General features: G+C 45.2%; 1 protein-coding gene across 1 annotated transcript in view; it reads left to right on the top strand.

Annotated features, from left to right (window-relative positions):
• The window catches only part of dynlrb2 (dynein light chain roadblock-type 2), a 44,095-nt gene extending 30,124 nt beyond the window's left edge, over window positions 1–13,971 (top strand). The window contains exon 4 of the mRNA XM_033035848.1: window positions 13,758–13,971. Coding sequence (XP_032891739.1) covers window positions 13,758–13,801 — 44 coding nt within the window. The 3' untranslated portion in view covers window positions 13,802–13,971. The remainder of the gene's footprint in view (window positions 1–13,757) is intronic.
• Window positions 13,972–14,313: the final 342 nt, after the last annotated feature.

Raw genomic sequence — 14,313 nt, 5'->3', positions numbered from 1 at the left:
TTCTTAAATTTGTATGTAGCAGGCTCCTACAATCAGAAAAGTAATTAAGATATGATTTATTTTGATGTGTTTCTGATCGTGGAGAATGTGATAGTCACATACAGTGCCCTCCATAATGTTTGGAACAAAACCCCATCATTTATTTATTTGCCTCTGTACTCCACAATTTGAGATATGTAATAGAAAAAAAAATCACATGTGGTTAAAGTACACATTGTCAGATTTTATTAAAGGCCATTTTATTTACATTTTGGTTTCACCATATAGAAATTACAGCTGTGTTTATGCATAGTCCCCCCATTTCAGGGCACCACAATGTTTGGGACACATGGCTTCATGGGCATTGTAATTGCTCAGGTGTGTTTAATTGCCTCCTTAATGCAGGTATAAGAGAGCTCTCAGCACCCAGTCTTTCCTCCAGTCTTTCCATCACCTTTGCAAACTTTTATTGCTGTTTAGATTAGATTAAACTTTATTAATCCCCTTATTCAGGGGAAATTCTGATGTCCTTGCAGCACACTAATAAAAATACAACATAGCATTCAAAAAGAAGTTCAACACAAAAACATCCCCCCACAGTGATTCCCACTGTGGGGGAAGGCACAAAGTCCAGTCCCCATCCTCTTGTCCACCCAAAGTCGGGCCTATTGAGGCCTCCACAGTCGCCGCCACGGCGCCCGATGTTCTCGCTGGGTGATGGTGCTCCGGCGTAGGGAGAACCCCCAGCGGCTTGGGGTGCCAGGAACGGCCGCCTTCCCACCGGAGACCGCGGCTTCCAAGCCAACAGACCGCGCCGGACGGAGCTCCGCACACTGGCGATCTCAGCAAGAGATCCCAGGCTCCGTGATGTAACGTTCAGCGTCGCAGCTGGCCGCTCCACAGAACCGCGGCTCCACAATGTTCTTATCGGCGGTCCCAGCATACTGGAGTTCCAGCGCGGCGACCTAGGAAAGGCATCGCCCGCTCCGCAATAGCGCTCCAGATCTACAATCTAAACACCATTTATCAACATGAGGACCAAAGTTGTGCCAATCAAAGTCAAAGAAGCCATTATGACACTGAGAAACAAGAATAAAACAGTTAGAGACATCCGCCAAACCTTAGACTTACCAAAATAATCTGTTTGGAACATCATTAAGGAGAAAGAGAGCACTGGTGAGTTTACTAATCACAAAGGGACTGGCGGGCCAAGGAAAACCTCCACAGCCGATGACAGAAGAATTCTCCCTATAATAAAGCAAAATCCCCAAACACCTGTCTGGCTATTATTTCAATGGTGTCAAGTTAGGAAAAGGGAAAGTACAACGAGATCTGGGTGTCCTTGTTCATCAGTCACTGCAATTAAGCATGCAGGTATGGCAGCGAAGAAATCTAATGGCATGTTGCCCTTCATAATGAGGAGTTGAGTATAGGAGCAAATAGGTCCTTCTGCAGTTGTACAGGGCCCTAGTGCAACAACACCTGGAGTATTGTGTGCAGTTTTGGTCTCCAAATTTGAGGAAGGACATTCTTGCTATCGAGGGAGTGCAGCGTAGGTTTACGAGGTTAATTCCCAGGATGGCGGGACTGTCATATGTTGAAATAATGGAGTGACTGGGCTTGTATACACTGGAATTTAGAAGGATGAGAGAGGATCTTATTGAAACATATAAGATTATTACGGGATTGGACACACTGGAGGCAGGAAACATGTTCCCGATCTTGGGGGAGCCCAGAACCAGGGGCCACAGTTTAAGAATAAGAGGTAGGCCATTTAGAACTGAGATGAGGAAAAACTTTTTCACCCAGAGTTGTGAATCTGGAATTCTCTGCCTCAGAAAGCAGTGGAGGCCAATTCTCTGGATGCTTTCAAGAGAGATTTAGAGCTCTTAAAGATAGAGGAGTCAAAGGGATATGGGGATGGCAGGAACGGGGTACTGATTGTGGATGATCAGTAGAGCCAGGATGTTTAGGCACTAAAAAACTGAAATAGGCAGGCAAAAAGGCATAACAAAATTACAAAAAAGGCACGAAAAATGCATTTATTGACAAAAAAGGCTTAAAAAGGCATTTATTTCCACAACCCAAATATGGTCAAAAATAATAATATAAGGTATACTACATTAAATGACCAACGTTGCCTGGTTGCACATAATTACTAGCATTTTTTTCAAATTATCTGGTATTAAACTATACCGTCTGTCAGACATAATATGCTTCAGTTACTAAAAACTTATTTCTACGCCAGCTGAGGTCACTGGTGCATACCCGAAACAAGCTATAGACTCTATATTCATGTTGATATCTTGTGCATTACAAATACCTTTGAAAAATTTAACTATGTTTTGTATTTCGTCAAGATCTTTGTTAGCTAAAATCATTCTCTCGCATTTTCCTTGTATGAATATCGTCAGTTACTAATGTTTCACCACGTTTCTCAAGGGAAGTGATAGCTTGTGGGAAGTTTGCAAAATTGGAAGCAATAAACACAAGATCGCGGTGGAGAGACTTTTTCTGCACGATTTCACTGACAACCCTGACTGCAGCAGATTCTTCTTCTTCAAAACAGTTGACAAATTATTTTATATTTTCAAAATTTGCAGCATAGTAGAGTACAGAGAGCCATGTGCCCCACCTAGTCAAAACGGGCTGAGGAGGTAGCGGAAACTTGGGTGCCATTTCCTTGAACAACTGCACACGTGACGGTACTTTGAGGAAGATATTCTTGACATTGGAAACTAGGCTATCGACATTTGGAAACAAGCTACGTATGTGCTTGGCAATTCTATGAAGTCCTTGAGCTAAGCATGTCAAATGCAACATTTTGGGGAATAAAACTTTGTCACAAACAGAAGTACACTCTTGTGTTTTATACCTTCCGGCCAAAGTACAGCAAGTGAAGATGTAAACAACTGAGCAACAGTTGAGCTGTTTGACTTCCCCAATACTTCTGATGTCAACATATACTCCTTTGATGGTTGACCTGCCTCCAGTGTACCAATGACCACATTGGGAACATATCTCCCCAGAGCATCGGTTGTCTCATCTATTGAGATCCATATTTTGTTGCATGCAACTTCAACTCTAATTTTCTGCACAAGAATGTTGAAGTTGCTGTTAACATAATTTTTCCGTAATGATGACTTGCTTGGTATATGTTCCTCTACGTATTTCTCTAAAAAAACCTCTGAGAGATTTGTTTTCCCATTTCCACAGTGGAATTCCAGCATCAATGAATGCCTTGCATAAATCATTCAAACTCAGATTTGCGACTGGAGCCAGCAGTAAATGTAGTGAGGAGACAAGCTTGGGTATTTTGCTTGGGTAGTCTACACCCCAGCAGTATCAACATTGACTTCTCTAATTTTAGATAGCCCTTGTCTTCCCCCCCCCATCAGTCTGAAGAATGGTCTCGACCCGAAATGTCGCCTATTCCTTCTCTCCACTGAGCCTCACCCGCTGAGTTTCTCCAGCATTTTTTGAGTACCGTCGAATTTTCCAGCATCTGCAGTTCTTTCTTAAATAGATCTTGGAGAAAACTAAATCAGCGGGCAGCGGCATGAACGAATGAATGACCGACGGTGGTGCCCAGGGTTTCGCCCCGATGGTGGAAGTTTTCTTGTAAGTTATACTATGTTAACACGTTAATAATAACATCAATATTAACGTGTTAACATAGAAAAAGGTGTTGTAATCACGGCACAAAGAGAAAATAGCACAACCTTTTAGTAAAACGGCAAAAAAGGCTGATTTAGGCGCTCGAATGTGAAAAAGGCATTATTCTGGTGAAATAATCAAAATAGGCATGAAAGGGCACATGGCATTTATGGCAAAATCCTGGCTCTAATGATCAACCATGATCACAGTGAATGGCAGTGCTGGCTCAAAGGACCGAATGGCCTACTCCTGCACCTCTTATCTATTGTATCTCCGTCGAGATAAGAGATTGAAAAAAGTTTCCGTCAATCCCCCACACAAAACAAACCAAGAAACACCAAAACATACTTTTAACACATACTTAAAATAACAAAACAGAAAGAAAAGACACAGCCATTGTCGGCGCCCCCTGGTATGACTTTGCTGTTGGTTGGAGCCTGCCACGTACAAATTTGCGACCACACTTTCTACATTACATCAATGACTGCACTTCAAAGGTACTTCATTGGTAATAAAGCAGTTGGTGATATCCTGATATGGATGTGAACATTGTTGTGTTGCTAATAAAATAATTTTACAACTGCTGATGAACAAACAGTTGCATTCATTATCCCAGCATTGCTTTGGAGTGGATAAGAAATGGAGGCTGGATAAAACGTTTATCTCCATGATCCAATAACAGAATTGAATAAAAATATTTATCAAGCAGATAAATATAAATCGTGTTAGCAGCCAGTAATGTGACTCTCTATAATGCAGTTTGCAGATATAAATCTGAAAAAAATGACTTGGATAGCATTGGAAGCATGTGAAATGCTCAGTGCTGTGTGGAGGAAAGAGCTTTGAAAATCAATTCTCAGCCGCTAGTTAATAACATTATTGGCAGAGATATGTGAGCAGTTTGTGCATAGATACACATCAAGCAAAGGACTATGTAGATTTTTATTTATAAAAAACGTATTGAAGAACATTTACCAAAATGGATGAAAACATACCAAATATTTTCTGTTAAGTCTCAGATAAAAATATTAACCTTCGTTTTTGACATTGTGCTCTACTGTATTTTGAAACTATTTGTAGGTGCTTACATTTTCTCTTATGATACACCTCAGTGTAAAATTGATAGCCTGTGAAATGTTTCTGGTTATATCAAATAATTAGTGATTATTTTCTATAAATATAATTTATGTTGTGTGAGTAAATTTAGCATATTCATTAAGAGGAGAAAGAAGACCTTAATAACTCATTATTACTCCAACGCTGCACTCATGAGTCATTGGGCTTGATTATTCATGGAAACGTTGTGTACTGCAGCTTCCAAATTAACTTGCCATTTATCAAATTACCACTGTTGACTGTGTTTTCTTTATTCGCCATGGAAGAAAGTGGCAATCTAATGTGCTCACCATCCTTGTTTAGCAGCTTGTTACTGATGTGTTGGTAAAAGAATTACACTTAGGCAAATGTATTTCTGTGTCATAAATTTAATTTTGTTAAAAATTGCACCCGATTCTGTTGGCAAGAGCTGTAATGACCTTGGTGTAATGAAGCCTCAAGTGCTCTCAGCATTTAGATTTTTTGTACTGTTTTCCATAATAAACTGTAAAACTAAAGGTAAGTGATGCAACAAATATACAGAGTTTTTTTAAATATTACACTACCAGTTTAACTTAATGCTGATCTATCTATCATATCTATCTATATACTTTTAAAACTCTGTGTGTGTACGTCATTTTTTTGCCCTTTTGATTCGTTATTCCGCCAAAACCACAAGCAAAAACGCCGAGATTTTTACCATTTCGCTAGCGATTTCACTTTTACATTCGCTCATCGACTCCACATCAAATTTCGTCATTTTTCTGTACACATTTTTAATAAAATCCTTTCCCCCCCCCACTCACTCGTTTTTTCACCTCCGCCTCCTGCTGGCCAGCGACCATAACGGCTGCTGCCGCTCGGCTCTCCTCCACTTCCTCCACTCTTCTGGTAGAAAATGTCCTTATGATTTCAAAATCCAATCCTCTTATCAATTTGGTCGATTATTTCCAGAGATATTTACTAAAATGTATAACCAAACTGACATTTAAAAAAAATATTAAGGTTGCCCATCTGATGACCTCACAATGCCTTTGCACCTGGCCCAACTCTCTCTCCCCCCTCTCTCTCTCTCCCCCCATCCTCCCTCCCCTAAACCCCCTTCCCCCACCACCCCTCCCATACCCCTTCCCTCCCCCATCCCCTCCACACCCTCCCTTCCCCCCCACCCCTCTCCCTCTGTCTCTCCCTCTCTCCTACCCTCTCTCTCTCCTACCCTCTCTCTCTCCTCCCATCTCTCTCTCCTCCCATCTCTCTCAACCATCCTCACCCACCCTCCCTCTCCACAACCACACGTTGGGGGAACAGACCCAACGGGTCTGCACTTGGTCTAGTATACTTTTAAAACTCTGGGTGTGGGTGTGTGCGTGTCATTTCACCTGTGAAACGTATCTCCTCGAAAACCAGACGCCGAAATGGGGAAATATTTCAGTTGAGATTTCCCTTATGATTTTAGAAATCCACTCTGTAAATTTGGTCAATTATTTCCTCTGACCTTTACATATTCTGGTAGAAATGATTTCATAAATCCACTCCTCTTTAAATTTGGTTAATTATTTCACGATTTATTTACAAAAATGTATCACCAAACTGAATTTAAAAAAATATATATAACGGCTGCCCAGCTGCTGACCTCACAATACCTTTTCTCGTGGCCCACCTCGCTCGTGGCTCCGCAGCCCCCTCCCCCCGCCGCACTGGATTAATGCAGCTGCTGTCAATGCGCATGCGCAGTTTGCCACGAGTTACGTTACCCCCACCCCCCCCCCCCCCCCCGTTCTTCAAAAGGCGCAGAAAGAACGAGAAAGTTCTGCAGTTCCCGAGGTCAACTTTCTCTCTCCTCGCGGCCGGCGCAGCTTGTGAAGCCACGCCCCTCCTGCTCACTCCAGCTGCGGGTTTCCAGAGTCAGGCCGGTTTTCTCTCTGTCTGCTTTTCGCAGCCCATTCCACCCCCCCCCCCCCCCCCCCCCCCCAGCTCGGGCCCGGCGCCTGGTGGGAAAGCCGGCTCGTGCTGCCTCTACCACCTCTACCCCTCTACCACCTCCCATAGAGGGCGGAGGGGAGAGGGAGGAGGAGGGGGGCCCTCCCTCTCTGCCCCCCTCCCTCTTTGCCCCCCTCTCTCCCTCTGCCCCCCTCCTCTCTGCCACCCCCTCCTCTCTGCCCCCCTTCCTCTCTAGGGAGTGGTGAATATGGGGACCTATGGGTGAGTGGTGAAGTATTGCATTCGGGAACCAGCCCTCGCCTGTGGTGCCGTGCCACCCCCCATTCTCTACCCCCTCCCCTTCCCTCTCCACCCCCCCCGCCCCTCTCTCTAGCCATGCCTGCGCTGTTGGGGGTTATGCGTGAGTGGATAGGGCGGGGGATGGGGTAAAAGGAGCGAATGAATATTAATATAATATCAAGGGGGGGTTAGTGTGTGTGGGGGTGGTTAGCGTGTATGTGACGTTTAAGGCCGCCCCCCCGCTTGGTCTAGTATACTTATAAAACTCTGATCTAATCTTTTATTAGTTCGCATGTGATTCACATCTCCTCGAAAACCCAACGTGCCAATGGTGAAATGTTTACATATTCCGATAGATATTTACCTCATGATTTAAAAAATCCCCGTATCTGAAAATTTGATTCATTATTTCCCGTGTTTTTAACTAAAATTTGGTCACCAATCTGACATATTTTTAAATCTAACGTGCTGAAGCGAGCTGGATGACGTCGCAATGCCTTTGCTCCTCGCTGCAAGCTGCGCAGAATTTGCAACGCGCAGGGGCACTGTTTTCCACGAGCTGCCTCCGCTCCTCACGGCCAGCTAAGCACGCAGCCCGCTGGGCATTGTTTTCCACAAGCTGTGAGTTACATGGCCCAGCCACATCCCCCCCCCCCCCCTCCCCCCAGGCTCTGGATTGAAGCCGATGACGATTTACGTTAACCCCCCCCCCCCCCCCCCTCCCCAGCCTCTGACTCACAGTAATTTTGTCGCCTCCCGACTCACAGTCTACTCGCACTTTTTGTTCTCATTTTAATATATATATTTTTTTTTTCTTACTTCGGTCCGTGCCACCACTCGATGGCGGGAGCGGTCCTCAGTGGAGGCCCCTCCACAAGAGAATGTGTGTGGGTGTCCGTCCCCCCCGTCCCCCCCACATCGGGGACCCGGGGTGGAGGGTGTTGTACACGGCTGTGGCATGCAACTGACACCTGAGCCGGCTAACGGACTCGCCAGCCGCCCGCCACCTCCGCGGCGAGGAAGAGACTGCGCCCCACATGCACATGCAGTGTGAGAGGCCGCAGCCCCGCTCGACCATCCGAAGGGGCTGCTCCCCAAGCCCCGGCCACATTCCAGCCCCACACTACCGACACCTGGGCACCCGGTACAGAGGGGGGAGGGCCGGGAGGGATGGGGGGGGTGATCTCCCCGTCCGTTTGCTCCTGGGCCCGGCCAAGACGGTCACCCGCGGGTTTATGTAGTCCCTGGAGAGGGAACATGCGGTGTCCACGGGGACTCCGGAGGCCCTCCGCGAATGCTGGCCGCCGCAGGAGGTCGACGCTCCGTTGATAAAGTTGGCGATACATCAACTCGATGATCGCCTGCCTGCAAACTGTCAACATAGGCAGTCCCTGATTGTATCAATACTTGCACTCGGCCGGCCGCAGCGCCTCCCCCTCCCTTCCCCCTCTCCCCTCTCTCCCTCCCTCCTCTCTCTCCCCCCTTCCCCCCTCTCTCCCCCCTTCCCCCCTCTCTCCCCCCTCTCCCCTCCACCCCTGTGCCCTCCCTCCATCTCTCCCCTTCCCCCTCCCCCTCCCTTTGCCCCCCCCTCCCTCCACTCCCCTCTCTCCTCCCTCCTCTCTTCCCCTCCTCTCTCCCCCTCCTCTCTCCTCCTCTCTCTCTCTACCTCCTCTCTCTCTCCCCCGCCTCTCTCTCTCTCTCTCCCCTCCCCCCTCTCTCCCCCCCCCCCTCTTTGCCCCCCACTCCAATGGTCCAATGAAGGGTATGATTCAGTGCTTGCATTAATTCAGGAAGATTTTCTTTATTTACGATATTTATAATTCTGCATATGTGAGAATTAATAACCCCTGTGCCCTCCCTCCATCTCTCCCCTTCCCCCTCCCCCTCCCTTTGCCCCCCCTCCCTCCACTCCCCTCTCTCCTCCCTCCTCTCTTCCCCACCTCTCTCCCCCTCCTCTCTCCTCCTCTCTCTCTCTCCCTCCTCTCTCTCTCTCTCTCTCTCTCTCTCTCTCTCTCCCTCCTCCTCTCTCCCCCCTCCCCCCCCCCCCCCCCTCTTTGCCCCCCACTCCAATGGTCCAATGAAGGGTATGATTCAGTGCTTGCATTAATTCAGGAAGATTTTCTTTATTTACGATATTTATAATTCTGCATATGTGAGAATTAAACATGCCTGTGGTAATTTGTATTTATAATTCGCTTTAACAATATGTACATGGAATGCCTGTCATTTCTAGAGAAAGTGAATCTCCCCAGACTCACTTATGATGAATCACGTTGAGATATTTTCACATATTTCACTCTGTAACACGTTCTTTCCAGATAAGTTTCCACCCCACCTACTCTGCAGCGGTTCTTTTGCTCTCCATTTTAGTATATGTAAATTGGTTCATGATTTTACACACTGGAAACAGATGGTGGCGTACACTTCTTGACTCATTGCTCAGTACCTTGTAGCTCTGGCCAGGAAAGCACTTTTCCGTCCCTTCGCCAACAGTTTGTAAGGTCGTAGCTGTCTACTTGAATTGCTGCAGTCTTGTTGCTGAAGGTACAACCATAGTAATACAGTGCAGGGAGGAAGGAGAGCAAAGAACAAGGAAGTAGTATGGTTTCTGGTTTGGAGAAGGAAGCAGGAAGGTAGGTAGCAGGGTGCACAAGAGTGGGAGAGATGGGTAATAATTGGAGCATTGGAGGCTGAGAAAGGCAAGACATGGAGGTGAAATAGATCTAGTGACATTAAGAGCCTTCTCATTCTGTGAGGAGATAGTTGATTCAACACTTCATGTTCACTTTCATACCTTGTGTACGTTTGAAAGAAGAATGCTTCCTTCATGGTCAGATTTTGCCATCAAGCACCAGTTAATTCAGCAGAAGAAGGGTTTCGGCCCGAAACGTTGCCTATTTCCTTCGCTCCATAGATGCTGCTGCACCCGCTGAGTTTCTCCAGCATTTTTGTGTACCACCAGTTAATTCAGCATGTTCAGAGGCTGGGTTCCATTGTTTAACCCACCAATGATGGAGGGATGGTGATATAATTCCAAGTTGATGTGATGCATGATTTGGAAGAGAACCCCTGCAGGCAGTGATAGAATAATGGATTTGTGCAGCACAAGTTTCTTCGGCCCACCACGTCTATGCTGACCTTCTTGCCCATCGATAATAATCCCATTTTTCCACTTTGGACAATAGACAATAGGTGCAAGAGTAGGCCATTCGACCCTTCGAGCCAGCACCGCCTTTCAATGTGATCATGGCTGATCATCCCCAATCTGTACCCCGTTCCTGCCTTCTCCCCATATCCCCTGACTCCGCTATCTTTAAGAGCCCTATCTAGCTCTCTCTTGAAAGTATCCAGAGAACTGGCCTCCACCGCCCTCGTGGGCAGAGAATTCCACAGGCTCACAACGTCTACGTTCTAAATAGCTTATCCCTTATTCTTAAACTGTTGCCCCTGGTTCTGGATTCCCCCAACATCGGGAACATGTTTCCTGCCTCTAGCGTGCCCAACCCCTTAATAATCTTATGACAGTCCCGCCATCCCGGGAATTAACCTTGTAAACCTACATTGCACTCCCTCAATAGCAAGAATGTCCTTCCTCAAATTAGGGGACCAAAACTGCACACAATACTACAGGTGTGGTCTCACTAGGGCCCTATACAACTGTAAAAGGACCTATTTGCACCTATACTCAACTTCTCTTGTTATAAAGGCCAACATGCCATTCGCTTTCTTCACCACCTGCTGTAGCTGCATGCTTACTTTCATTGACTGATGAACAAGGACCCCTGATCCCGTTGTACTTCTTCTTTTCCCAACTTGACACCATTTAGATAGTAGTCTGCCTTCCTGTTTTTGCTACCAAAGTGAATAACCTCACATTTATCCACATTAAACTTCATCTACCATGCATCTGCCCACTCACCCAACCTGTCCAAGTCACCTTGCATCCTCCTCACAGTTCACACTGCCACCCAGCTTTGTGTCATCTGCAAATTTGCTAATGTCACTTTGAATCCCTTCATCTAAATCATTGATTTATATTGTAAATAGCTGCGGACCCAGCACCGAGCCTTGCGGTACCCCACTAGTCACTGCCTGCCATGTCAGCCCTCTACCCCCAATACCATGTGACCTAATTTTGCCCACTAATGTCCTATGTGGGACCTTATCAAATGCTGTCTGAAAGTCCAGGTACTCTACATCCACTGGCTCTCCCTTGTCCATTTTCCTAGTGACATCCTCAAAAAATTCCAGAAGATCAGTCAAGCATGATTTCCTCTTCGTAAATCCATGCTGACTCGGACCGATCCTGTTACTGCTATCCAAATGTGCGGCTATTTCATCTTTTATAATTGACTCCAGCACTTCCCCACCACCGATGTCAGGCTAACTGGTCTATAATTCCCTGTTTTCTCTCCCGCCTTTCTTAAAAAGTGGGATAACATTAGCTACCCTCCAATCCATGGGAACTGATCCTGAATCTATAGAACATTGGAAAATTATCACCAATGCGTCCACGATTTCTAGAGCCACTTCCTTAAGTACCATGGGATGCAGACCATCAGGCCCTGGGGATTTATCAGCCTTCATTCCCATCAGTCTACCCAGCACCATTTCCTGCCTAATGTGGATTTCCTTCAGATCATCTGATCCTCACCACAGATCCTCTGGCCACTATTACATCAGGAAGATTGTTTGTGTCCTCCTTAGTGAAGACGGATCCAAAGTACCTGTTCAACTCATCTGTCATTAACTTGTTCCCCATAATAAATGCACCTTTTTCAGTCTTCAAGGGTTCAACTTTGGTCTTAACTACTTTTTTCTTCTTCACATACCTAAAGAAGCTTTTACTATCCTTTATATTCTTGACTAGCTTACCTTCGTACCTCATCTTTTCTCCCCGTATTACCTTTTTAGTTAACTTCTGTTGCTCTTTAAACATTACCCAATCCTCTTGCTTCCCGCTCATCTTTGCTACGTTGCACTTCTCTTTTATTTTTATACTGTCCCTGACGTCCCTTGTCAGCCACGGTCGCCCCTTTCTCCCCTTGGAATCTTTCTTCCTCTTTGGAATGAACTGATCCTGCACCTTCTGTTTTATTCCCAGAAAATACCTGCCATTGTTGTTTCACTGTCAACCCTGCTAGGGTATCTTTCCAGTCAACTTTGGCCAGCTCCTCCCTCATGGCTCCATAGTCCCCTTTATTCAACTGTAACACCGACACCTCCGATTTACCCTTCTCCCTCTCCAATCGTAGATTAAACTTGACCTAATTATGGTCACTACCTCCTAAAGGCTCCTTAACCTCAAGTTCCTTTATCAAATCTGGTTCATTACATAACACTAAATCCAGAATTGCCTTCTCCCTGGTAGGCTCCAATACAAGCTGCTCTGAAGGGCCTGTCCCACTTGGCCGTCATTTGCGTGTCACGCAGATGGCGCGCAAAGATTTGTACATTACAAAATCCTGCGACGCTGCGCGCGGCCGCCCGTCACTGCCTATGTCATCGTGCACCATGCGCGCGTAATGCGCACCATGCACACATCACGTGCGTGTCATGGCGCGTGCGTCGTGACGCATAAATGATGTAGCGTAAATTACGCACAAATGACGGCCAAGTGGGACAGGCCCTTTAGAATCTATCACGGAGGCAGTCCACAAACGCCCTTTCTTGGGGTCCAATGCCAACCTGATTTTCCCAGTCTACATGCATGGTGAAATCTCCCATAACAACCGTATCATTACCTTTACTACATGCCAATTTTAACTCCTGATTCAACTTGCACCCTATATCCAGTCTACTGTTTGGGGGCCTATAGATAAGTCCCATTAGGGTCTTTTTACCCTCACAATTCCTTAGTTCTATCCATACTGGCTCCACATCTCCTGTTTCAGTGTCACTCCTTGCAAGGGACTAAATTTCATTCCTCACCAACAGAGCTACCCCACCCCTTCTGCCCACCTGTCTGTCTTTTCGATAGGAGGTACACCCTTGAATATTCAGTTCCCAACCCTGACCCTCTTGCAGCCATGTCTCTGTAATTCCCACAACATCATACTTACCAACAACTGGACATAGCTCCTACCTTGATGTTTCCATTGACCAGTTGCCCGTTAACACATTAGTGCCAGAGGTCCCAGGTTTGGGAAGTGCTGTTGAAGTAATCTTGTATTTTGTAGATGGTCGTATGCAATTTTGTGGTGGAGGAAATTGATCGCTGGAATGTATCATGGGTGTCGATCAGTTAATTTGCTTTCAAGAATAGTTGGCTTTCACAAATTACAAAATGCAGGAATGATTTACAACTATTGGCTACGCTTCAGGTTTAGTTTAGAGATTGAAATATTTTGTTGCATTACCTGTTCACACTTGAATCTTGTAGATAATACAATGCTAAGTGCTTTGTTTTATTGTCCAGCAGCAGTTGTCACCCTGGGATTTAGTCATAACTGCAGCCAGTATCCTTAATGTATAACGACATTCACAAGGGATGGATCATAAAGGCGAAGACAAATAACCAACAGATCGTTTATGCAACAATCTGTTTTGGGGTTCTGATTAATTCTAATTGTCTGTCTAATGTCAGATTTCTTTAAAGCCATCAGAGGTGATCTTGTCTTGCCTTATCAAATCAAATGGTTCTCAAATTTAAAAAAAGAATATATTTTGTAATATGTAATCTGATTTATTGGAGTTTTAAGTGTTCAATAATTAAAAATACACAATTTGGCAGTGAATTGAACAGCTGGAGAAATAAATTACTGTTTTCTATCCCTGTAAGTTTGTACTTTCTATTTCCATTGCAGATAAGGAATACCTTCTAATCGTCATCCAGAATCCAAGTGAATGAAGTCAGAATGGATATCTAAAAGGCATCAAGGAGAACATTCAATTGTTAGACTAAAATTATTATAAGTTATTAGTGAAAACTGAATTTCTGAGTAGTTATGAACCAAATGTTCTTAACATGTTTTTTGTTTAAAACACTTTAAAAATAAATAACAATGCTGTGCACCTTGACTTTGCTTTTTTGTACCATTATTATTCCAACTATGAATTTAACATGCAAGTGGGCCATTCATTCTAAACATAGAAAATAGGTGCAGGAGTAGGCCATTCGGCCCTTCGAGCCTGCACCGCCATTCAATATGATCATGGCTGATCATCCAACTCAGTATCCTGTACCTGCCTTCTCTCCATACCCTCTGATCCCTTTAGCCACAAGGGCCACATCTAACTCCCTCTTAAATATAGCCAATTAACTGGCCTCAACTACCTTCTGTGGCAGAGAATTCCAGAGATTCACCACTCTCTGTGTGAAAATTTTTTTCCTCATCTCGGTCCTAAAAGATTTCCCCCTTA

The sequence above is a fragment of the Amblyraja radiata genome, chromosome 17 (assembly GCF_010909765.2).
Source record: "Amblyraja radiata isolate CabotCenter1 chromosome 17, sAmbRad1.1.pri, whole genome shotgun sequence".
NCBI classification, from domain to species: domain Eukaryota; kingdom Metazoa; phylum Chordata; class Chondrichthyes; order Rajiformes; family Rajidae; genus Amblyraja; species Amblyraja radiata.
Note: the sequence above shows the minus strand (reverse complement) of the source record. Positions and strands in the feature narration are given on the sequence as shown.